Source organism: Anguilla anguilla, chromosome 19 (genome assembly GCF_013347855.1).
Source record: "Anguilla anguilla isolate fAngAng1 chromosome 19, fAngAng1.pri, whole genome shotgun sequence".
In the NCBI taxonomy this organism is placed as follows: Eukaryota; Metazoa; Chordata; class Actinopteri; order Anguilliformes; family Anguillidae; genus Anguilla; species Anguilla anguilla.
Genome location: NC_049219.1, coordinates 13973012 through 13998621, shown reverse-complemented (window position 1 = coordinate 13998621; position 25610 = coordinate 13973012). Strand labels below are relative to the sequence as shown.

The window sequence follows — 25610 nt, the reverse complement described above, 5'->3', positions numbered from 1 at the left end:
ACGCATACCGCACGCGGATAAGTTCTAACCGTCGCTCATTTTCACCTGATGCGCGTGCCGGTCACTGCATCCCCACACATTAAACTGCACAGCTAACAAGAAAAGTGACTAAAAAAAGGGGAAAAAACATACATTTTGGTTATGCTGTACTGCAAAAAGAGAGCTACGCTTGCCCTTGACAACAGTTGCATATTGGATATGTTTAATTTGGAACAGCTCCTGAACAGCTCGATACTATCTGATAAATTACCATTTCAGATTGTTTTAAAAGATTATTGAATATCAGCATTGGTATGTATATATATTGTGTATTACATTTTATTTTATTTTTATTTTAATTTTTTAAATTTTATTTACTTATTTTTTTATTTATTTTTGGTTGGTTACCTTCTGCATATTTATGGACTGCATATTGTCCCTGTGTGTACAAATAAACATACCTATATTTTAAATGATAAATTTGGTTGTGAACTACAACACATCATAAGCTTATTATGATCTTGGAACGTATGTACGCACATGTATTTATGACAGAGATAATTAGGATTAGTGAATGTAGGCCAATATGGAGATCTGCATGCACACCGAGTGACAATATGGGTTTATATCATTTTTTGTTTTGTACATTTCATCACTTTTAACTCTGCTATGGCCAGGAAGCAGGCTTGGTGACCAGAGACACAGCAGAAATGGGTAAGTTTTTTTGAACTAAACTTAATACAGAAATTCTGCTAACAGTAAGTGACATGTTTCTTAGGTGCCATCTTGATTGGGTTAATTATTTTTAAATGAATATCTAGCTCTGTATAGATATACATTTTAATAAATTCATGTTTAGATGTGAAATGTTATACAGCATTAAATTTAAATGGTAGCTGCTTTTGTTATGAATCTACGATATCTGCAATTGCAGTCCGATCATAATCTCATTATGTTGAGAAATGCCTGTTGCGGTGCGTTCCTGTATTTAGATTATTCTTCCAGCCAGTTCAGTTGCAGTGAATAATGTGCTTCTCTCTTGTCTGCCTTCCCAACTACTTCAGCTCTAGTGCGTAGCCCTGTGCAAAGATGTTTTTATTAGTTTCTTGAAGCAAACATCAGTAGCGATTGACAGAAAGAATAGTTATTAGACACCCTCACTCCCCCCACACCCCATCCCATCCCAGCATGACCCTGCCTGTACCTGTGCCCCGGCCTTCATACTCCCAGGCCCGGGAGAACCTGGTCAAGGCCATCCCCCCCAAAATCATCTGCCTGCTGGCCTGCGGCGGGAGAGACTGTCGCTATGAGGGCCCAGCCTGCTGGAGACCCAGCCAGCAGGCCGTACGGGGGCTCTTCTCCACATGGCGAGTTCCGCCTTATTACCGTTATCTGTCAATCACGTGGATTTGAACACTAAAAGGCGCACCAGACTGACAGCGGCTGTTCTTCCCTGTCCTTAGGGTGACTGATGCCATTGTTGCCATGGCGAGACCGTCTACACAACTCATCAAGAGGTACAGCATAATAGAGCAATTTCACCAGTGAGTATACGTAATTCATTATTTTTAAGGCACAATGACACGTATGTCATCTTCAGTGGTTGAGAGCCCATTAGACAAAAAGCTTATGTATCTCGCCTCTTTCTATTGTAATATTCTAGCTTGCAATGTTGCAGCAGTAAAAAGTAGTAGTGTAATGTTTATCATGTAACTGCAAAACATATTCACAGCGATCAACCGGCATACTCAGTGCAAATTTAAATATTCATGAAAAATGAGAATTACTTCATTATTATTTCTTATTAAGTGCACAGTGATGGAATTGCAACTCAGTGAGGGAAATTCCTGGTGAGCTTCTCTTCATTCCAAACGGTGTCTGTTTTCCATTCCCTTCAGACTAGAGATCAAGTCCATAATCAATATGCAGCTGCCTGGGGAGCATGCTCACTGCGGGCCTCCTCTGGAGCTGGAGAGCGGCTTCACGTACTCTCCACACACCTTCATGGAGAATGGAAGTGAGTCACTCTCTCATCACTGCTCTCCCTGTAACCACGGTTACAAGAGAAGATGCTGACCAGAACTAGCTAAAGTCCCCCCATCTCCTCCTCCTCATTCCCCCTCCTCCTCCTCCTCCTCCTCCTCCTCCTCTCTGTGTTTCCGCAGTCTTCTTCTATAACTTCGGCATGCCAGACTTCGGCGTGTCGTCCCCGGCCGGTATGTTGGACGCAGTGAAGGTGCTGGCGTTTGCTGTGCAGGAGGGGAGAGTAGCGGTGCACTGTCACGCAGGGCTGGGGAGAACAGGCAAGTCTCACTGTAAAAAAAATAGAAATAAAATTAATCTTAACAAGTAATGTTTTTTACCTGAGAGAAAACAATTAAATTTTTTTAATTAAATTTTTCTCATTGCAAGACTAAAGCACTTGTAAAGAAATACTTTTTTGCAGTATACTGTATGTCCTGTTTCAAAAAGAAATTAAGAATGACGCACAATGCCCTGAGCAGAGATGTTTAACAAGCAAAGATATATTATACAATGTGGTGTGCAGCTCTAAGAGGGCACTGACTTGCATATATCTTCACTTTTCTCTAGCTTTAGTGTTGGTTTTCTAGCCATATTGAATGTATCTTTTGTAAAACACTTCTGGCTAAAAAAAAACTACTGCTTGACTAATGCCTCCCCCTTGTGGAGAATTTTGGAGAGTGAGTGAGTGAAAGTGAGTAAGTGAGAGTGAAAGTGAGTGTGAGTGAGTGAGTGTAAATGAGTGAGTAAGTGAGTCACACGGCAGGTCCATGAAGTGTTTTGCCTCTAGAAAAGCCAATAAGACTGTTTCTGACATCAGAGTGAGAGTGAGCGGTGAGCTTGTCTTGCTTGTGTTTGTCGAATGCAGCGGTCCTGATTGCCTGCTATTTGATCTACACCCTGCGGGTCAGCCCAAGCGAAGCCATTCATTACGTACGCATCAAACGGCCGCGGTCCATACAGACCCGGGTCCAGATCGACCTGGTGTTCGTGTTCGCCCGCCTCCTGGCCCCCCAGCTCGTTCAGTACCCCGCCGGCGCCCCCTTCAGCCTGCAGCAGTACCTGCACCGCCAGCGCCTCCTGCTCCACGGGGAGGAGGCCCGCGTGCTGAGGAGCGTGCCCAAAATCGTCCACTTCCTGTGCGGGAGGCTGACGGCGATGGCCTGGGGCCGGGTCCCGTGTCCCGCCGCCCGGGCGGAGCTGGAGCGCGGGGGGGCCGTCCTCCGAATGACCGCCACGCTGCGGGACACCCTGAGGGCGAGGAAGTTCCTGCCCGTCCTGCGAGATCCTGCGCGCCCCCGAAAAGCCTCCCTCAGCTCCGTCTCCTCCTGGGACGACCCGCACGGCTTCCTGGAGCGCAAGAGAGAGGTGCTGCTGAACAAGAGGAGCTACAGCGACGCTGACCTCTGCAAGATCGCACTTTCCCAGGTAACAGGGCCAGATATTACATTACCTTACATTTATTTGGCTGACGCTTTCATCCTAAGCAAAGTACAATTAGTGCATACCAGTGGCACAACTACAGAACACAGGTCCAATAAGGTACAATACTCATTATGTAACAGGTATTTATAGCCATGAACACATTTAAGTTAAAATCATAATTAATCATGATAAAAAAATCATTCATTTTGAAAATCATGGGTTATTGACTTGTTGAGCTCAATTGGATGTGCATGGCACACTTACATTTTTAAATAAAACTTCAGGTAATTTTCATGTTCTTTCACATTATGCAATTCTCCTTAAAATGGTGGACATTTTCAAGTGGGAAAATTATTTTCATCATTATTCTAGGATCTGGATTTTGTGCTTACTCCATCAAAAGAGATTCCTAAATATACTATGCTGGAAAGCAGAAGTAATGATCAGAAACTTGCAGGCACTGGTCTGAACACCCACAGAAAGGACCAGTGCAATGGTAAAGTGAAGACCAGAGGGGTTCCCTCTACTGCATCTCGTGGGATGGTCACTAAGAATTCCGCAAAGAGGACCAGATGCATGACCAAGAAGAATCCAGCATTACCTAAATTCAGCTCTAATGTAGAGGTAAATGACACCTGATATTATTCAGTGGAAACACACAGTTACATCGGTGATTTATTTGGATCATACTCTCAAATTGGGAGCAAATGTGCCATTTTAAATGTGGCAAAAGGAAAGAACAGAGGATTAATCTGAGAAACTCTCCTGTGTCTAGTTAAGCAGATCCCAGAGTTCATCCGTACCAGCCTTAGAATCGCAGGCTGTTGCCAAGGCGATGGCGGAACAGGATCCCCCAGGGGAAGATGTCTTACTGAGGGTTGCTCTTCTGCAGGTAGACGTGGTCCTTGGATGTGATTGTTATCACTGCAATCTGCAGACGTGACATCACTGCTCCTTGTGTTCCCTGTGTCCAGGATGAGCTGAATGCCAGTGAGTGTTCCTGGGCCATACTGGCTACAGAGCTGGACCCCGCAGTCCTCAGCTGTTTGCTATGGGCCTGGCTGGAGAAACTGAAGGTCAGTCTATAAGCCTGGATATTGCCCAGTCATTCATTGATTAAAAACTGTGTCCCTTATTTGCTTGGTCATTGTGACACTCCTGTGTGTCCATAGGAACCTGTTCTTAAAGGAGAGGATGTAGAGAGAATAACCTCTGACACCCAAGGGCTCAGCAGTTTTGGGCTTCTGGAAAAGGTGAGGTTGCTCAGCAACAAGGGGTCAAAAGCCAGGGTCCTGTTACCAGTGCCTTGAAATGGACATTGTGTCATGATATTACAGATTTATTTCGATCTTACTACTGGTAAGTAAAATCAATTGAGTTCTAGAACACTGACTTAGCATTTTGAAAAAAAACATTCCAAGAAACATTCTTTAAAGGGTTACTGGAGTTTTGTGCAATGCTGATGAAGCTGGTTCATGGGCATTCTGGGTCTTTCCCTCTGTGTCCGTGGTCAGGCACAGGAACGGACCATTTCCTGTATACTGCGCTGCGTGGGTCAGGTGACCAGCCTGTGTCCGCAGCTGGAAGGGTCAGTGCTCTGGCGGCTGGTCCGTGCTCTGACCAGGGTGAGACCTCGAACCCAGCACATCGCTGCTGGGATGCACGTTAACACCAGCTGAGCACCATTAGGACCAGCAGAGCTGTTTCACACAAGCAGACTTAACTCTACTGCCACTATGCACATCATTCACATGTGCATTCAGATCACCAACTCACCAATGTATGAGAAATCTTTTCAAAATGTATATCACAATGGTCACACGTTTAACTGTATATTGTGTTTTCAAAACAGTATGAAAACAGTGGAAGAACAACCCATTGACATGATCACACGTTAATCCTGGTTGCCCTTTACTACACTTAAGCTACACTTTGTAAGGCCGTAGGCCACATCCTCGAATGCAAACGCACGTTTGTCTCTCGTTTCCTTTAGACATTTGTGAGGAGTTCTCACCTGGAGCTGGGGTTGCACTGTGCACCCTGTTTGAAATGATGTTTTGAGAAAAATGTGCATGCAGCTGTCTGTTTCTGCACTCGCCCCAACAGTGTTCGCAAGACGACATGGAGCAATACGCCGCGCTTGTGCAAGTCTTCAAAGCCATAGCAAAAGGGTATCGTTGCCATGGTTCATGCCCCAGATCAGCAGGCAAAGATGCACAGCCGGTAAAGAAGAACCGATAGAGAGCAGCTATCAACAGTGGAATGGATCTGAAGTGGCGGCACGTCGATTTGAGCACCAGACTCACTTAATGGGCGTCAGCACCACTTTACCTCTCTCTGATAATTCCATGGATTTTGAGCCATGTGCTTATCAATATTTCTGTGAAACAACTGTATCACGTTAGTTTTAGACTTTAGCTTTCCCGTTTGGAATTAGTTTGTAGTTTTATACTGCTCGATACTTCTCATTGGATATTGTGCTTGTCTTTCAATTATGATTGGACAACCTGCTGTAAGCGCTGATTGGTTTTACGTTCAAAGCAGAGAGAATGCTGAATGCTGTAGAACAAAGCTCACCACACCAACACCATATGAATGAGTAAATGTAAAATGGCAAATAACCTGTAATAGCTTGAGCTGAACTTTGAGGCTTGTCTGGTCCTGGAAATACAGCCATCTAACATGTCTTTGCTTTCACCATAACTCTGGAAGCATCATGGTAAGAGCATCTGAGTAAATCCCTGCGTTCGTAAATCATTGTACAGAGCTATACAGCAGTCCTGGATTCCTTCGGTCAAATGGGCTTCTCTGTTTAAAATAAAGTGTCATGCAAAGCTTTATCATGTGTCCAGCCCATGTTTTAAATGTGGGAATATATCTGTTCTCAAATGTCTGGTATTAGGATGATGTCCTGAGAATTACAGCTTCCAAAATGACATTAATCAAGCCTGATAATTCTATTTATGCTCCGTGGAGCTGCTTGTGTCTTGCTATGGTGTATAAAGTCTATTTCTGTCATTCTGGTGTTAAATCAATCGTATTGTAATGCTAATGGTAATGTGCAACTGTGCGGTCAAGATATATAGGCCTGCAGGTCAGACAGGCATTCCAGATTTTCAGAAAAAGAAAAAAAATCTTGGATATGAAATCATTATTATCAGCCTTCGAAACTCTGTGCAGCTGCTTGCATATTTATATGGTCTATATTTTCACCTCAAATTCACCAATGTATCTATTTAAATTTACTATCAATATACATTAATATTGTAATGCTGCCCAGAAGCTTCAGAGCAACCACACTAGAAATATGATTTATATGTTGAAAATACTGTAGTTTATTCATTTATTAGTATTTTTTTAAATTACTTTTTATATTCCAGGTTGGGGTGGAATACAGGTAGTTTAACAGCCAAATGATGGAGAAAAGTATTTGTCTTGCAGTGAACTACAGGAGACCGAGGATGGCAATTATGATGATAGTGAAGACGTCCTTTTGGTGGGGAATGTTCACGCCCACATCTGCGATGTCAGACCTGTCTCCACTGGCCACCGCCAGATCTGTGCCAGGGCTGTCTTGGCTACACACTGCCAGCTGGGCTGTGTGCGGTCTGTCTCTGCTGGTTAGTACCGGCTCTGAGGCTTCAGCCTTCTCCATTGATACTGCCACACTTGGGCTTGTCCTTGGGTTGCTGTCATCCATGACAAGTGGGATTTGGTCCTCATCACTTTCCTCACGGTAGACACAGCAGGCCAGTTTTAGCAAGGCCCGTGGCATGCTCTTCTTCCTCTTCGTCTTCCTCTTCCTCTTCGTATGGTTTCGGAATGAGCTGTCAGCTTGATCACACTCAATGTCACTCATGTCCTCTGAGTCCATGCTTGATCAATTTATTGCTTCAGGAAGTGCCAGTAAAGTCATTACTGGTAGAAGCAAAGCCATTCTGAAGGCCCACAGATTTAACTAAACGCAATGTCACAAAGTGAGGTGGTGAAACACTAGAGCTATCATTGTGACATCACAATATCTGTACTGTGCTTAACTGTAGGTTCCATGGACTTTTTGGTTGCTGTGGCTAGATAACTGTCAATCATCCTCTGCTGTGGACTACTGCAAGCATTAATTGGCTTTATATTCATACACTGGCTTTGTTTGTGTTCTTCCAGTAATACATAATACTGAAACTAAGAAGATATCATTTTGCAACCACATTTGTGTCGCACACAAATAAATGTGTGTAATGAATTCCCACAATTTTGTCCCTCACTAGCTTTGAATTTTTTATTTCGTGTGATTTCATTACGTGTGAACCAGGTCAACGTACTGAAAGTGAGAGTAGATGCAATGAACAGGAAATTTCGGCTGCTGAACCGATAGCAGTTCTGCAGCCTTTAGCTGGTCCTAAATGTGCGATTGATTAGTCAGCCTAAACAAAGGTAGGTCCACTGGCTCCATTAGAGGCTCACCAACTTTCAGTTCCATTTAAACCGGCTGCGGTTTTTTCTGAAATCTGATGCGTCTTTTGTCGTGTTCGTGTTTAAATCTACAAAAGAAACCACGGTGCTCCACCGCAGCTAAACCTTGCAGGATCAACAAATGGAAAAATAAACAAACAGAAATGGTACTGTTACGTGGGTTTAAAAACAATTCTCTCAATGTTTGATACATGCAGTGGTGGGTGGCATCCCTTATATTCGGACAGATTCCAAGCACCAGAGAACCAAAGCGCAAGCAGTATAAATACATTTAAACCGTTAATGAGCTGCATAGATATGGAGTGTGTCATAAGCCTGGCCTGCTATTCATTTTATAGCAAGAGTGCAATACCACATACATGCACAACAGTAGCCACACAGTAGTTCAGGAGTTGCCTTGACTAGGTATGAGTTGTGCGTACTCAGTGGCAAAATTTAGTGTGGTCCAGCCCTCTCAAAAAACAAGTTGAGTCACTGCGTCCTATGTCTGCATAGAATGTTTTTGTGTGTGCGTAAGTTTACATTACAATACAATTGTGATGTCAGATGTATCAATAAATAACATCTTGCATTATCAACACCCCTAAGCTATTAGCCTCAATCCATTACTATTCGCTGTATGTTTTACTTTAAAACATTTTATTAATTGCGTTCTTCTGTTGGTTTAATTCATTGCGGGGAACGTTTTACCTCAGCATCGGGCACGTTTTTGTTGAAAGAGTAGACAGCAAAACCAAGACAGCCCGTTCAGCAGTTCAGGTGAACATGGGGACATGGTAAGATTTCGCGTGCCATGCCGTTCTCCTGAAAGCGGTGCGCGATCACGAGCTATGCAAACACCTAGTGGCGTGAGCGCGCGTCCTGACAACTGAGGGAGCGCGCATCCTCCTGAGAGTGAGGGCAGGCGAGAGAGAGAGCCAACGGCCGCTGCTGCCGAGCCGCCGCTGCAGCTGAGGGGGAAGGAGGATAACAACATGAGCTCCCGGAAAGGTGAATATATTCCTCTTTAATAGCCAAAAAGCGCAGTTTGCACGAATTGGCTTGACGTTCTGTGGAATAGAAGGACGAGGCGAAAGCTGTCGGGCTTTATCTCAGGGGAAGCGCAACGTTTTAGTCTGGCTATCTTGCAAACTGATGTGTTGTTCTCTCTCTCTCTTCTCGTTTGGATTCTGCTTCTGCATGTATCACGTCCAGTGATGGCCATCCAGGCCCGCAAGAGGAGGCCGAAAGGAAAAAAAGACAAGGCAGCCCATCACAAGAGGTGAGCAAGGCGAGGGACTGGGGAAGCTTGCGTGCGTTGCGGTTTCGTATAGTATCTGTTTATATCAGTGTCGGTAGCAGGGCAGTTCCCCACACCATGGGGCTACCGTTAGTAGCTAGGCAGCTAACTTTAGCTTCCTGCTTGTCCACAATTGACAGTTGGTGTGGCGACAGTTAGAAGGACAGACCCTAGCCTCGCACCAACGCGGCAAACAAATGCAGACGCGCTTGCGGGGCTGACTGGGACACGCAACCTGGCAAAGGGCCTTCTTTATGCGGCTCACACCCTGCTTGTCGGGGCTGCCGGTCTGCGTGGAGTCGGAAGTTGCTATTGGCAACCTTCCGCAGCTCGGAGCTACAGGACAGCGGGTTTCCTGCTCCGGTGCTGTGTGTTTGTTTGCTGCGTGCGTTGCACCCACAACGAATCTATCGCCAGGTACTTAATACACAAGCGTGTAGCTCTACCACCTAGCTTGGTGATAGCTTTGGCGACGCGTATTTCATTGTGCTGCGTTGGTCTTGTAGCTATGGGATGTTTGCAAATGAGACTTGACAGCTTTCATCGGAGTGGTTACTTTAATAACTGTACCAGGGCAGGATAAGCGTCCCAGTTAAGCTGTATTTGCCGTACGACACTATGTATGTAATACGAGTGCCCGAGCTGTGGTTCAGCCAGTGATGTAATGTGTGAGCGTGCCTGCGTGTGATAGAGAGCGATCTTGTACGGCTTTTTTGGGTGTGTGAACACTGGATGCAGGAGCCGGCTCAGGATGGAGCTAGGAGTGCAGTTGTTGGCGTGCACAGCGCAACGCCTCTCAGCAATGTGCCTGCGAATTGGTCCAGAGAAAGAGCGACTTGCCTCATGAAACACTTTTATTGGATCCACGTCAGTCGTGCATCATTTGGGTGATGTTACAGTGCTGCCTGTGCTGATGGTCTGGCGTGGAATATACTGGAACTATCCGTGGTGCCTAGGAGTCCTATCTTTCAGCGTCGTCCTCATTTGTGTTTTAAAATGAGAAGGGTTCTCTTGAATCATGCTGTGCAAAACACCTGCAGCTTGGTGACTGAGACTGAGTATTCAATTTGCTGTGCGTGTGTGTGTAAGAGAGAGAGAGAGAGTGTGTGCATGTGTGGTGTGAGGGAGCGAGGGAGAGGGAGAGGGGACTGAGCCTCTCACATGTCTGCCGTGACTGACAGCACAGGAGCTTCAGCTTCGTCACATCCAGGTTCATTCATAAAACACACAGCGTGGCACTCACACAACCCTATATGCACAGCACAATATGATTACAGAGTTATTGCTATAGCAGTGATTTGGCTGAATACCAGTGGCTGATATTTCAGCATGCTGTAGACCACGGCACGTCCCTGTGGAACTGGGAAATCGGCATGGGCCATTGTTAAGCCGTATGCAGCCCAGGGTGAAATTAGATAACCTGTGACACGGGGCCACAGGCTGTTCTCCCTTTGGACACGCTGAGAATGATGGATGAGCTCTCTCTCTCCTCCAGATGGACCCAGGCCTCGCTGCTGTTGAGGTGTGTTCTGCACGCTGTGTAGAGTGAGACGCACGCTCAGCTCAGTGTGCTGACGGTGACACTGAAGAGGGCCGGAGGACAGGCGGTGTCACACGGGGCCCCTCCCTCTCTGAGCCACAGTATTTCAGGAAACAGCGCTGTGAAAGAGAGGAAGCCTTTTATAGAGAAGCAGGGAACCAATCGACCCTGAAACGCCTTGGACAGAATCCATCTGACCGAAGCCTTTCTGTGCTCCCGCATGCGTGTCTGCCATCCTTCACTGCCAGCCGAAGAGTCACTTTTATTTGTGATCCTGTGTGCCTGGCCTGTGTGACTCCCGTTCCTCCAGTTCGCTCCCCCCCCCCTCCCTGCTCTCTGTCAACCAGACTAGCCACACCCTGTGGGGCAGCAGGAGAAATCAAACAATGTGGAGAAGAATAGGGACCTGTGCTGTAGAGAAGCAAGAGGGATTTCTGTCACCAGTCTGGGTGTGGTGTAGCATAGGCCAGAAGGCCAAATGGCAGTGTGTGTGTGTATGTGTGTATGTGTGTGTGTGTGTGTGTGTGTGTGTGTAGGTGTGTGTGTGTGTTTGTGTGAATATGTGTATGTAATATGTCTGTGTGCATGTGAATATGTGTAAATGTATGTGTATGTTCTATGTCCTTGTGTGTTTGAGTGTGTGTATGTAATATGTCTGTGTGTCTATGGGAGATTCTGCAAACTGTTTTCCCTAAGAGATGCATTCAGTACAGACACAATTGTTGTGATTCACCAGCTGCAGTGCTCTGTGGCCCTTTCTGATTTCTAGAACTAAATGTTTCAGGCATGTATCACTCAGGGTTCTAATCTGTGCGGGCCATTGCTGATTGGCTGCCTGTCACACTCAAACGTAAGTGCATATTGCATTCTCCTTTCACCACCTCTTCTGTTCTTTCGCTGGTCCAGGCCAGTATGCACCATGCAGCTCGCAGTGTTTTTTTTCTGTGGTGATGCTACATCCTTTTTCCTGGGTGTTGCTGCCTGTTGTGCGTGATCCAGGCTTTGGAAAGGCTCGACTGCTGCCTGTAATGGGGTTTTATTGAATTGGCTGGAGGGAGGGGTCACATGCCTCTCTGCCATTGTCTGGTAGCTGTACTGATTTTCTCCTTATGAGGCAGTGTGACAGTAATAATAATGATAGTAATCATTAGGCCAGTCTCTGATAGACCAGCCACCATCTTATCACACAGTGAACCTAGCAGGAAAGGTCTTTGGAACTGGCTCCAGGTCATTGTATTTTTTGGCAGATGATGTTGCTGCTCAGGCAGACCAAGACTTGACGTGGTTTATTTAAGCAGGCTGCATGCTGTTTGCACTGACGCTGAGCATTGTGGGAAATCTTCTCCAGACCATATTCTGTTTCCATGTAAACATCACAAGGCATTTTCATGCATTTCCCGGTCTTTGAACTCTGAGGGAGGCACAAGGAAAGTGGATGTTTGCATATACTGCGTCTTCACTTTGCATTTCAGACATGCGTGATGGACAGACTTGAGCTGTGGCAGTCTGAGTGTTTTTCAAGCTGGTGTTTGTGTGTGTGTGTCTGTGCTTGGATGGATGAGGATGTATGGGCATGAATGTGTGTGTTTGTGTGTGTATGTGTGTGTGTATATTTGTTTGTTTCTGCATCCTCAATACTTCATGTCTGTGAGCTACAGTTGGGAATGGGTAGGGTCCCAGGCTTCCAGCGCTGGTGTCCTAGAATTCTTCGCCACGCCCCCTTCATAAATATTCATAGGATAACAACTCATCTGAGCACTTCCGACAGATGGACATGGTTCCAGTAGGGTATCTATGGTACTGCAGACCGACCAAAGCCCTGCTTCACAGCCACATATCATTTCCAGTGCTGCTGTTGTGCTGTGTGTGCATGCAGCTGTTGCCTTGAGGATTCTCACTGATTGATACTGTGGTAGTGCGCCACCGTGACTTCCTTTTACTGGTTCTGTTTCGCATTTAATCACACTTTGGCATTCACGGCTGCCGCACGTTAAAGAACGACTGCCGGCGATTGGCGGGGTATTGGGGTTGTTTTTAATGACACGTTTCAGCGCTGCGGAGGGTGAGTTTTTACTGGCTCGTAAACATTCGCAGCTTTAGCTCATTTTGTCGGCCAAACTGTGAAGCCAGCGCGGCAGCCGGCGCGGTTGTTGGCGTGAGCTAACATGCAGAGACGATGTGTGCAGCCCCGGGAAGACAGTGCTGGAGGGATAGAGGCAGAACGTGCAGGAGAAGACAGTGCTGGAGGGATAGAGGCAGAACGTGCAGGAGAAGACAGTGCTGGAGGGATAGAGGCAGAACGTGCAGGAGAAGACAGTGCTGGAGGGATAGAGGCAGAACGTGCAGGAGAAGACAGTGCTGGAGGGATAGAGGCAGAACGTGCAGGAGAAGACAGTGCTGGAGGGATAGAGGCAGAACGTGCAGGAGAAGAGCGGGAGCAGGCTAGAGCGAGGCCTCAGCTCTGCAAACGGCTGTGTATGAAATGGAAAGCAATCTCTCTCCATTGTTCTCCCGATGTGTCAGATGAAATGAATCTGATTGGCTGAGACGGGACAGGCTTTCTCAATGATGAAGGCCGGTGTGACGTCTGGCCCTCTGGCGCTGAGTCTGATCAGGTGCCCTCGGCTTCGTTTACCCAAGGGGCAATGCCAGCGACACAGACCCGGCTGCCACGCAGAAACCTTCTGCAAACATCAAGCACCTTTCACTCAATCACGCTATTTGACCTGATGGACTAAACTGCTGCAACAAAGCAATTTATGAAGACAGTCGATTTCAGTTTGGCATATTTGCCTGCATTTATTTCAGTTTAGCCTGTTACTGGAATATGATCCATAGACGTGCAGGTTAGGCTACTTTGGGGGGCATTAACTCGGCGTAAAAGATCATGTGTGCTCGGTCAGCCTACCCTGTATAAATAAATACATACATACATGAATGCATCAATGACTGAATTTTACTACCGTTACCAAGCGACCCCGAGAGAGAATGTGGGACACGAGAGGGCAGCTCTTCTGGGTTTTTCATAAAATGGCTGCACTGGTAATATTGTTAAAGCACAGAGAAATCAACAGCCTCTCAGGCTAAACATTTACAGTGTGTTGTGCTTCAAAGGATGTGAGCTACGGCACTGTGCAGTTTTGGGAACAATGGCTGTCGGCTAGTTTCTGTGTGTTTCTGCTCCTGACTTCATCTCGTGCTGTTCTCCTATTGCCGCAGCAGGCCAAACCTGTATGACTGCGGCTTTCCGGGCTATTCTGAGCGCAAACCCCAGGCCGCAGGAACAGAGCCTCGCTGTGACCACAGGGCGGCCAAAAACAAACGCTTCACGTCCTCTAAATGGTGCCCATTGTCACGATGAGAGGGCGTTCGGCTTCCTCCTGAGAGGGAACTTTGCCCCGAAAGAGAAGTGAGAATCGCAGCATTTTTCTCTCTGGCGATGCCTTTCTGAATCAGAGGAAGAACGGTGATGTCACAACAGCCCATGAGAGCTGATGCCTGGAGCTGATAATCACGATTGACATCAGTCAGTGTGCTGAATTGGCCCTTATTCTTCAGCATTTATGCTGACGGCTGTGCAAGAAAGGAACGGTTGGAACTGTTGCCTCGATGGACTGCTAGTCAGTTGATGAAATGAATTGAAATTTAATGTGTAAATTAAGAAGTGCCCTTATCAGGCCATTGTGGCAGGAGTGGAGTGTGTATTATAAGAGCACATACTGCAAAATACTGAGGAGGGGATAGACCCTGTAATTTGGTAAAGGCTAATTGAACTCTAATAGAATGTTTTCATGACTGTGGTGGATCACACACTGGTTTGTGTAAAAGTGTACTCAGGACTTACATTCAGTGGCCGTTACTGAATATTTAGCATATGTGAAGAAAAGTTTTCCTGTAGTGTATAACTCCTCTGAACCTCTCTGAGCCTCTTCATAAAAGTTCAGCCAGGATTTATGCGTTTTAAGGGCTTACGTTTCCAATTTTCTGCCTTCCTTTAGGCAGTTTTTGGGCATTAAAATAAATAAAACTGAATTTTAGACATGAGACCTTGCATAGTTCTAAAGATCTAAAGATGAACCGGGTGTAAAGATGTCCCAAAATGGCTGCCAGTTGGGGGGAGTTATCTGATTGTATGTAAGGATATGAAATGAATCTATAGCAACTAGGCTATACAGATTGCAAGGAACACAAAATGAGTACAATTTTGATGCAATACACTCTTTGGACACAAGCAAGGAGGGGAGACATTTCACAGCTGTAAGCCATAGAAAATGTAATCTTGCACATTCAGGTTCAGTTCCATCCCCAAAATAATTATATAGTAAAAAGGTGTGTGTTTAAAGAAAAGAAAAAAAGGAAAATAGCCGGGCAGTAGTTTGCCACAGTGACCCGAAGGAGACATCATAATACTATCAAAGTTAATTTGTAATTTTAACATGAAGGAGTTATGTAAGGGTAATATCGATTTCTGCAAATTAGCTGTGTATATATCTCCATGAAATGGTGAAAGAATGAGGCTAAAAAAATATGAGTACATGTGATGTTCTCCTGCTGAAGATGTTTCAGAGGTTTGAATAGCTTATTTTTCCTGTCCTTTCTTGCCTCAGTAAATGGTGGCCATTTTGGATGACCATTTATTATTTATTTCTCAATAACCATTTAGTATCTGGAGCTCTAGCTTCCGTTTTGGTCTTTACAGATTGGCTGGGAATATGTATATAAAAAATGAAGGTATTCTGAGGAACAGGCCCAACAGCCCATCCATTTCCTGTGGAATGACTCTGCAACTCTCCATGTAAGTGCACTATTGCAGAAAAAAGATTCATGAAAAAAATAAAAGATGATGGGTCGTCTTTAGCCCTGACTGCAGTGTGACAGCAGAAGCTCTGCAGGCTTACAGCTCCGGCTGCTGTGCACTAGTACTGCCATGAGCTGTGCGTGTGTGTGTGTGTGAGAGTGTGTGTGTGTGTGTGTGTGAGAGTGTGCGTGCATGCGTGTGAATGTGTGTGTGTGAGAGTGTGTGTGTGTGTGTGTGTGTGAGAGTGTGCGTGCATGCGTGTGAATGTGTGTGTGTGAGAGTGTGTGTGTGTGTGTGTGTGTGAGAGTGTGCGTGCATGCGTGTGAATGTGCGTGTGTGTAGATCGGGGTGTTGTATGGTGCGTAATGTGAGCAGGTCACCCAAGGAGGCAGTGGTAAGAGAGGGCTTTGTTTGGCCTGGTGTGATCCCAGCTCACCGGTCACTGCAGGGTCACTGGAGCCCCATCCCTCAGCACTGAGCCACAGCCAATGAGGCTCCTGCAGTCTGAGCTCATGCTTCTCTACGCTGTTTAGGCCTGTGTTTAAACAACCAAAATTACTGATGCACACTAGTGAGAATAGACCACCAAAAGCCTTTATATCCGCTGGTATTTAACCACACCCCCCAACACAGTGAGTGTGTGGTGGTGTGTGTGGGTGCACAGGTAGTGTCTGCTGGTCTGCTGACGTATAGGCTTATGGAAAGCAGTCCCTTCGGCTCATTCATATTCACTTTCCAGCTGCATCTAGCTCACTGTTAACCCTTTAAGGTGCGAGATCAGAAATATGCGACTAGAATGTCCTTAACTAAACATTCTAATGCTGATGGTACTGCTGCTGGTAATTTAAAGCAATGGAGTTCTAGAACACTGACTTAAAATTCTGAAAAAAAAACTCTACTCTTCAGATGATTCAATGGCAGGAACAAGGAGCTACTGAGCATGTGGGGCGGGGTGGACGGCTGTCTGTCCCTCTCCCTGCCCGGCCTTGTCCACTGCCGGGGACGACTGTGAAGCTTCCTGTAGAGGTGCCCTCCTGGTGCCCGTGTGCTGTAATAATTTGGCCGCTGTAATAACCGGTGCTCCTAATCCCCCTTTACTGCAGTGTGCTGTCCGCGGGCCGCGTCCCTGTGCGCACCGACGCCAGGCCGCGTGGAAACTGGGCACCTAAGCCCGCTGTAATCACGCTGCGTCTTACTGTGTCTTATCCAATCTGCGCTGTCTTCTGTGTAATCCCTCTCCATAAAGCCCCGCTGGTAGAAAGAAAATAAGAAGGAATTTCGCTCTATGCCAGAGCGCACAAATGCTAGACACGTTGCAGTCTTGGTTTTCGGCAAACTTGTACGACAGCACTGCTTTTAGCTCATTTCTGTGGCTCGTGGATATGATGTTTCTCATTGTGAATCGTCTGTTTTGCTTTATAAAGGGAGGACTCTTTTTTTACAGGCTGCCATTGACACGTTGCCGTGAAGTGATAACAGGATTTACCCTGAGAGTTTGCACCTCCCTCTCTCCCTCCTCAGATAGGAAAACACCTGCTTCTGTTCAGAGAGCAGGGCTCATTGATCACTGACGCTGTGTGGCTCTGATGTTCTCCACAGGGTGGCAGTGCACACACATGCACACACACACACAAACACACACACATACCACACACCACACGCACACGTACAACACACACACACCGCACACACACGCACAACACACACACACACACCACACACACACTTTCTCATGCTTTTTCCCTCCATCTCTCCTTTACTCAAGTGTGGAACAGCAGGCAGTAACAGGGCACCTCCTAGTCTGCTCTGAGATATTTAACTCATAGCTTGCCTCCATACTGAAACAGAGACTCATAGAGGCAGAGCTATAGATCACAGGAAAAAATAGCCTATCACTGTACAGGACAAGCCCTGACATTACTGTCCATCAGCTGTCATAATCTCAACCAATAAGCTCAACAACAAACAAACACTTAAATTGACCCTTGCAGACAGATGTCTCCTGGTTATTGAAGCTGCTGCCAGCAGACAGGCAGGCTATGACTGTTATTTGCCCAAATATTATTTCATATTTTTATAATTCTCAATCATATCTGCGGGGTTGTCTCTCCATGTGTAATATCGGCAGGGCGCTCGCTAGCATACACATCCTCCAGAGCGTGCTATTGTGCAACGGGCTCGTCAATACTGCCCATCGCATCATTGGCTGATTCTATAACCAATCACATGCCACAGGACTCCTGGCTGCAGTCTGCAACGGCACAGAGAGGTTCTGGCCTGGACCATTGGGGGGAGTCACAGCCCATTAAATCATATATTACACAAAGGGTACAGTGTTGTATATGGTCTGCTCTTTTCACGTGAGGACATGCTGTCAAGCCCAGGCACATGGAATGACACAGGGCCTGTCTAATATAGATATGCTCCCGCTGAAAGGAACATCTTGTACACTTGGACGGGTTTCAGAATGTTCAGTTGTGCATTCAGCCAACAGAGGGAGTGCATGTTCCTGAGCTGTGCTCTCCTCATTCCTCCTCCTTCCACTGCTGCCGGAGATCTGTGAACATGCTTACTTGTGTGTGTGTGCATTATTTCTTGCTGAAGACAACAAAGCACGCTGTCCTTTTTCCAGCCTCTTTATCACATTGATTCAGTCCTTTGTTTTTAGTATCGTATTTATCTATCTTTTCTCAGCCCCCCCCCCCCCCCCCCCCCCGCCACACACACACAATCTCAACCTCTCCACCCTCCCTCTTCTTGACACATTCTGCTCTGAAGTACTGCAGCATCAGTGCTGCTGTGGGTCCCCTCTCCCGTCACCTCTCTCTATCCCTCCATCTCTCTCTGTCCCCCTCCATCTCTCTCTATCCCTCCATCTCTCTCTCCCCCATCTCTCTCTATCCCTCCATCTCTCTCTGTCCCTCCATCTCTCTCTGTCCCTCCATCTCTCTCTGTCCCCCTCCATCTCTCTCTATCCCTCCATCTCTCTCTCTCTCCCCCATCTCTCTCTATCCCTCCATCTCTCTCTCTGTACAGCTGGATTCCTAAGTGAGGGCACAGCTGTATGGATGAGTTATGTGTGTGTGTGTGCGCGTGTATGTGTGTGAGCGTAATGTGCAGAAGCACTTAACTTGTAGCCTTTATTAAGGCGTAATATAAATAGTGCGCAGAGACGTGTCAGTGTGTAATGGTGCTGTCCGGCTGCCTCTCTGCGTGACTGATGGCGAGAGGCGGGAAGGCAAAGGCCGCTCCTCTCCCCCATCCATCAGTCAGCCAGCTCCTCACAGAGACACCACTCAGCTAATGAAGCCGGCCACCTCCCACCTGCCCCCGCGCGTATCCGTGTTCTTCTCACACAAAGGGGGCCTCGCGGGTGTGAAGATCACCTTTAGCATGGTAATGAGGTGTGCGGCTCGCTGCGGCAGGGCCGGGCCCCAGGGCCCCCGGGCCCATACGCGGTCTGTCAGGGGTGCGCTCCGAGCCCTCCTCTTCTGTGCATTATTAAAGTGATAGGAGGGGAGGCCCAGATGCTCAGCAGGCTAACACTCCTCTGTGTCCTGCTCTGTGCTGACAGCTGTTCTCCTTTTGGTGACTCCTGTTTTTGTCGATTAAGCATTGAATCAACTGGATATTTTACAGGCCAGTTCATGATCAGTATATCGTCTGGGAATCGAACCCGCAATCCTCTGCATGCGCGCCGTGTCCTTAAGCTGCTATGCCACACTTCGGCTTTCTTAAAAGTGATCATGGGGTAGGAAGGAATTAATCACCTGTTCCTATTTTCAAAAAACGAAAGTTAGCGATGTGTGTTTCACTTTTTGGCACCAGGCTAGCTAGAAAATGAAAAAGGGCCATCTGGCTATTTTCACACTCCTTGGTTATAAAGCAATTTACAGTGCACTGTAATTTAAAACAGGTGTTAACACATCTCATCTTGCAACGTTTTCATTTAAATGTTCATCACTCACCCAGGCATGACTGAATGACCTTGGCTAACTGCCTGACATGGTGTACAGTACAGGCCTATGCATGAAATGGCCGGGTAAGGGCTGCGTTAGCTATCGGCTCAAGCTCGCTGTTTAAATGCATATGCCCTTTCATTTGGTCTGTAGCCTGTAGCACCATGGGAACAGTGCAGTTCCTTGTATAATGAGGGGTGACTTGAGCTCACAGTGTCCAATGAGAAGGGGGGAAAAATAAGTACCCGGGAAGCAGGAGGCTGTTTTCTCCCGATGTTATTACGCTGAAGAGTGCAGGAAGGAGCTGTGTCTGATCCCCACTGCAGGTCTCTTCAGCGTGGTTACTGTCGCTCCTGTGTCACATTCTTTTTGTTTCAGTTCTCCCCCCCAACAGGATGTAGGTCACTTCAGCTAATTAAGATCAGCTCGAGCTAGACCTTCCCCCGCTGCAACTGAACAACAAACGAGCATCCCCGTTTTGTTTGGTTATTGGTGGTGTTTCTGACGGTGTTTATCTTGTTTTTGTTATTCACTGTGGTTTGGACACTGTTGACGATTGAAGAGGAAAAGAGGATGTTCAAGCCTGTAAAGATGGGAGATTACTGGCTCACTGTGGCTGATCTGAGAACAGTCTCTCTCACACAGAGGCTGTTGGTTTAGGGACAGATTGGAGATTGCAGGCTCATTGTGGCTGATCTGAGAACAGTCTCTCTCACACAGCGGCTGTTGGCTTAGGGACAGATGGTGTTGGATTGTCTTGCAGCACACCCTGGCTTTCTCTCTTCTTCTGTCAGATTCACACTAAAGCCAGACGGGATGTTACTGGGGGGGGGGGGAGGGGGGGTGCGGGGTTTTATTTCAGCACCTTCAGTCATTTGTGTGTTTCTAAAATATTTCCCCTCACAGAGAGGCAGTGAAGCCGTGTTTGCATGTGCCTGTGTGTTTGTATGTGCCTGTGTGTTTGTATGTGCCTGTGTGTTTGTATGTGCCTGTGTGTTTGCTTGTGCCTGTGTGTTTGCATGTGCCTGTGTGTTTGCATGTGCCTGTGTGTTTGTATGTGTGTGTGTTTGCATGTGCCTGTGTGTTTGTATGTGCCTGTGTGTTTGCATGTGCCTGTGTGTTTGTATGTGCCTGTGTGTTTGTATGTGCCTGTGTGTTTGCATGTGCCTGTGTGTTTGTATGTGCCTGTGTGTTTGTATGTGCCTGTGTGTTTGCATGTGCCTGTGTGTTTGCATGTGCCTGTGTGTTTGTATGTGTGTGTGTTTGTGGGTGCGGGCGTTTGCCTGTATGTGTGTGGCAGAATGGTTTATGGCTGTGTGTTTAAGGTGCAGTGTAGCAGATGATGGTCCTGCGGTGAGAGATGGAGCAGCAGAGCATTAGCTGCACTGCGGGGGAGCTCTAAGAGTGACCCTGCACCCCAGCCCCTCCCCAGTATACACACACACACACACACACACACACACACACACACACACATATACACACTCTGCACTCCACTGCGTATACTGGCTTTAGCAGGTCAGCATGTCTGGTCTGTGTGGGATGCTGTCTCTCCCCTGTAGATTTGGTAACTGGAGTAGGAGAGTGGGAGTCAGGATTCCCCAGAGAGACACACACACACACACACACACACACACAGGTATACACACACACACACACACACACACGCACACACACTCCTGACGGTGCTGATGTGGGGGTGTTGTGTTAGGGTTTGAGGAGCAGGCTCCACGCTGTGGGCTCTGTCAGGCTCGTTATCGGCGGAGGATATTTTTGGAGGCGGGGCCGCCGGAGCTATCTTTAACCGGCCTACTTCTGCGGGGCGCTGCCGGATGCTGAGGCGGAAAGCGTCGGGAGCCGTGTCGGGATGCGCCTCCTGGAGGAGCGACAGCCTCGCGCAGAGCGCTCTCACACACCGGCAGTGAGCCTCAGCGCTGTAACAGAGTCCATGGCTCTCATTCTGTAGAGAGAGGAGCGCTTGAGGAGTGCAGGGTGTGTACAGAGTAAGGAGATATCACCGAGCTTTTCACCGCCATGCCTGACCCCCCCCCCCCCATAGGCTTGGGGCTGATGGTTTGGGGGCTTCAGGATGCTACCGTCCCACAGTAACAGGAGGGTGCCCAGACAAAGAGAAAGAGGGGACAGCTGAAGACTGAAACAGTGCCCCCGGTGGCCAGGTGCAGCAGGGACCCAGCGGATGCTCCCTGCCTGTGCTGTGAGAGAGCCGGGCTCTGGGCTGTCAGGGCTCTGCATGGGCGGCAGAGCCAGATGTATTGTGGGTCTCTTGCCTCAGTCCATATTCATAGCCATGTCTATGGAGGCTGTGTATGCTCTATATTACACTGGGACTGTACCATCTGCCTTCCAATTGTAGGGCGGGGCGATCTCATATTAATGTAGTCAGATACTCCGCTAGAAGGGCACAGTACTACCCTGCGGGGCTGTTTCTCTGTTGGCCCAGCAGATCCAGAACGGAAAGGGCAACTGGATGTGCCAGCTTCTGCACTGTGTGTCTGTGTCTGTGTGTGTGTCTGTCTGTCTGTCTGTCTGTGTGTGTGTGTGTGTGTGTGTCTGTCTGTGTGTGTGTGTCTGTCTGTGTGTGTGTGTGTGTGTCTGTCTGTCTGTCTGTGTGTGTGTGTGTCTGTGTGTGTGCGTGTGTGTCTGTCTGTGTGTGTGTGCGTGTGCGTGTGCGTGTGCGTGTGTGTGTGTGCGTGTGTGGATTCAGTGAGCTGCTCAGGCCCTACATGGTGGGGCTCCTCACAGAACAACCTACAGAGTGTGTGCTGTAATATGGGAGTGTGGGTCTGACTGGGGCAGGTGTGGGTCAGACCGGGGCAGGTGTGGGTCTGACCGGGGCAGGTGTGGGTCTGACTGGGGCAGGCTGGGGCAGATGTGGGTCACAGAGACTCACCTCAGCACACCCCTGTCCGTACAACAGGCTCCCTGCAGCACCTCTACATACATCATACATCTCTCTGCTGCTCACTCATGCACAACAAGCCCATCTGCGGAGACAGGGAGAGGGGGAAAGAGAGAGGGAGGGGGAGAGAAAGAGAGGTAGAGAGAGAGAGAGAGGTCAGTAAGCAGACAGAGAGGCAAGAGAAAGGAAGATGAGGGGAAGGCAGAAACAGAACTGTGCTGCGTTGCCCTGAGAGACAGGATGTCGTAACAAGAAATAGAGCGAGGGAGGGTGGGAGGGAGGGAGAGGGGAGGAGAGAGCGACACAGAGAGAAAGCTGGTTTCAGTTTCTGATTGGCCTGGACTCCCTCCCCCTCTCTCTCTCTTTCTCTCTCTCTCTCTCTGGCTGTCTCCCCCACTCTCTGAGCAGGCAGTGGTTTTGTCCTGTGTGCTCACAGCGCTGTTGTTGTGCAGAGCTGAAGGCCTGAGAGAGAGTGAAAGAGAGAGAGAGAGAGAGCGTGGGAGCTTCTGTGTGCGTTTCGCCGCTGTTCAGGAACCAGCAACAGGAAGCAGAGAGAGAAGGCCAGGACAGAGGAGAGTGAAAAGAGAAGGAAGGGAGAAGCGGAGGAGAGGAGTCTGGATTCAAACACAGCACTGCGCTTTGCTCCTGGACTGCTGTCCTCCATCCTCCAGGCTCCTCAGAGAGAGAGAGGAAGGGAGGGAGGGAGGCGTTCGCCCTTCCCGCACACTGACACACAATACAGGCAGAGACGTGTGAGAGGGAGCAGAAGGAGAGAGAGAGAGCTTGTTTTGTCGTTCCCTGCCTCTCCGTCGCTCGTCGACGAGTGAGTGGCCCACTGGCTCTGCTCATGTCAGTGAACTCGGAGAAATCCTCTTCCTCTGAAAGGTAACACGTCTGTCTGCGTCTGTCTGTCTGTCTGCCTGCCCGTCTGTGTCTGTGTGTGCCTGTATGTCTGTCTGTCTGCCTGTCTGTCTGTGTCTGTATGTCTGCCTGCCCGTCTGTGTCTGTCTGTCTGTCTGCCTGCCTGTCTGTGTCTGTCTGTCTGCCTGCTCTCCTCTCTCCCCCTCCCTCCATTTCTCTCTGTTTCTTTCTTTCCCTGTCGCTGACAGGTTCTGTTCTCTCTCGTATTGTTTGTTCCCGGCACAGTGCTGTAATGTTGACAGAGACACACTAGTTGGTTCACATGCACACACACATACATGGTGGCAGACGCCTCATATGAGAGACAAACGTGAAAATAAATGCGAAGCCTTAGCCTACATAATGATTTACACGCTATAGTCACTGATACACTGTGTCTGAGAGCTCAATCCATCCGTCACACATTTGAACACATTACAGCCCTGTATTCAACAGAGTGGGTGATAAACTACATTGTTATGCTAAAAATGCAGGGCGCGCACACACACACACACACGCGCGCACACAGAGACATACACACAGACACACTGACATGCACGCACACACACAAACTGATGCACACGCACACACGCACACACAGAGACATACACACAGACACACTGACATGCGCGCACACACACAAACTGATGCGCACACACACACACACACACACAAACTGATGCACACACACACACACACACACAAACTGATGCACACACACACACAAACTGGTGCACACACACACACAAACTGATGCACACACACACACACACACACACACAGTGAGGTGTACTGTCCAAGCTTTATGGGTTTATTATTAGCTGTCTATGCATGTAAAGGCCTCGTCTGTTGCCTCATAAGAATATAGGACAATATTGGGGTTATAATGACCTGATTTTACTGTGACGGCCCGCATACTGCTGGGCCCTTCAGAGAGAACAGTGCCATCCTGCTGCTGAAATAGGATGTCGCCCTGAAATTGGGCCAGAATTAGGTGCCGGTTGTACGGCACGTTTTTTGTCTTATTGTGCTGTACGGGAACTGGCTTTACTGAGACACAGACATGCTGGAATGTGTAAGGCATAGCGCTCTTCTGATATTTGGTTATTAAGAGCTGAGGATTATATGCTTTTTTCAGACTTTGTCTGTGTGGTGTTGGCTGGATTTTGCTGTCAGCACTGCGTGTGTTGGCCTGTGTGTGAAGGGAAGCCGTCTAACGCTGCTCTGTGCAGCCCTGTCCAGGAGGAGAGGGGAGTGCAGGCCACAGGTACACCACACAGCTGACAGAGCTGTGTGTGCGCGTGTGTGTGTGTGTGTGTGTGTGTGCGTGTGTGTGCGTGTGTGCGTGTGTGTGCGTGTGTGTGCGCGTGTGTGCGCGTGTGTGCTCGTGTGTGTGTGTGTGTGTGAGTGTGTGTGTGTGTGTGTGTGTGTATGTCTGACGGTGTGTGTGTGTGTGTGTGTGTGTGTGTGTGTGTGTGTGTGTGTGTGTGTGTGTGTGTGTGTCTGACGGTGTGTGTGTGTAAGGGCCCTGTGTTGGGAGGACCCAGTTTTGTAGGTGTGCAGTCACTAGAGGGATGGGCCGTGTTTTTACTGCCATTACCGCAGCTGCTGCTTGGCTGCGCAGCCGGGACTGCAGGGTAGGGAGGGGACCATGCTGATTGACAGATGGGTGTCAGCCCCTCCCACTGATGCCCTCAGATACAATGCCCTTTCCCTGCCCTGGCTGGCTGTGCGCAGTGGGGCCTGTGTGGACGAGACATGCTGGAGTGATGGCTAATGAAGCGTGGGGCTGTGCAGCGGGATCAGGCCCCACCTCTGTCTGTCAGACTGCACTGCTGCCTTCAGTGCTGCTGCTGCCCCATCAACCGTCAGTACAGCTGCTGCCCCACTAACCATCCATACTGCTGCTGCCCTATCAGTACTGCTGCTGCCCCATCAAGATCAATACTGCTGCTGCCCTATCAGTACTGCTGCTGCCCCACTAACCATCAATACTGCTGCTGCCCTATCAATACTGCTGCTGCCCCATTAACCATCAATACTGCTGCTGCCCTGTCAGTACTGCTGCTGCCCCACTAACCATCAATACTGATGCTGCCCTATCAGTACTGCTGCACCATCAGCACCAATACTGCAATACATGAGTAATGGGTTGGGAAGGCCACACAACCTGGCCTGTCATGGATTGCAAGCTTCCATCCTGTGGAGAGGTGTTGTGGCATTACTGACACCGGTTGCCGGAAGCTGCTACTCATCACTCATGCAACTGGAGCCTTTGCGGTGATCATGTGACCTGGCTTTGGCCACCTGATCCATGG

General features: G+C 48.1%; 2 protein-coding genes across 13 annotated transcripts in view; both read left to right on the top strand.

The window, feature by feature from the left end:
• The first annotated feature begins 47 nt into the window (after positions 1–47).
• Positions 48–6266, top strand: zgc:77752 (uncharacterized protein LOC393862 homolog). 4 transcript variants are annotated; one of them, XM_035402086.1, is made up of 13 exons: positions 48–291; positions 661–693; positions 1210–1346; positions 1443–1523; positions 1878–1996; positions 2145–2282; positions 2870–3429; positions 3799–4050; positions 4202–4318; positions 4401–4502; positions 4599–4679; positions 4941–5051; positions 5533–6266. In XM_035402086.1, exons 4-13 carry the CDS (start codon positions 1465–1467, stop codon positions 5665–5667), a joined length of 1674 nt encoding a protein of 557 aa, XP_035257977.1. In that variant the 5' UTR covers positions 48–291; positions 661–693; positions 1210–1346; positions 1443–1464; the 3' UTR covers positions 5668–6266. The 4 variants fall into 4 exon arrangements, with proteins under 4 accessions (XP_035257977.1, XP_035257975.1, XP_035257976.1 ...); XM_035402084.1 differs by having other exon boundaries at positions 1167–1346; XM_035402085.1 differs by having other exon boundaries at positions 657–693.
• A 2467-nt stretch (positions 6267–8733) lies between these two features.
• LOC118219140 (SRSF protein kinase 2-like) overlaps positions 8734–25610 on the top strand; it is a 35531-nt gene continuing 18654 nt past the window's right edge. For 6 of the 9 annotated variants that reach the window (XM_035402081.1, XM_035402078.1, XM_035402077.1 and 3 more), the window contains exons 1-2: positions 8734–8886; positions 9091–9157. In XM_035402081.1, the coding sequence (XP_035257972.1) occupies positions 8871–8886; positions 9091–9157 (83 nt within the window). In that variant the 5' untranslated portion in view covers positions 8734–8870. Of the gene's footprint in view, positions 8887–9090; positions 9158–22741; positions 23278–25610 lie in introns of those variants that run through there. The other 3 variants (XM_035402082.1, XM_035402080.1, XM_035402079.1) reach the window with 2 other exon arrangements.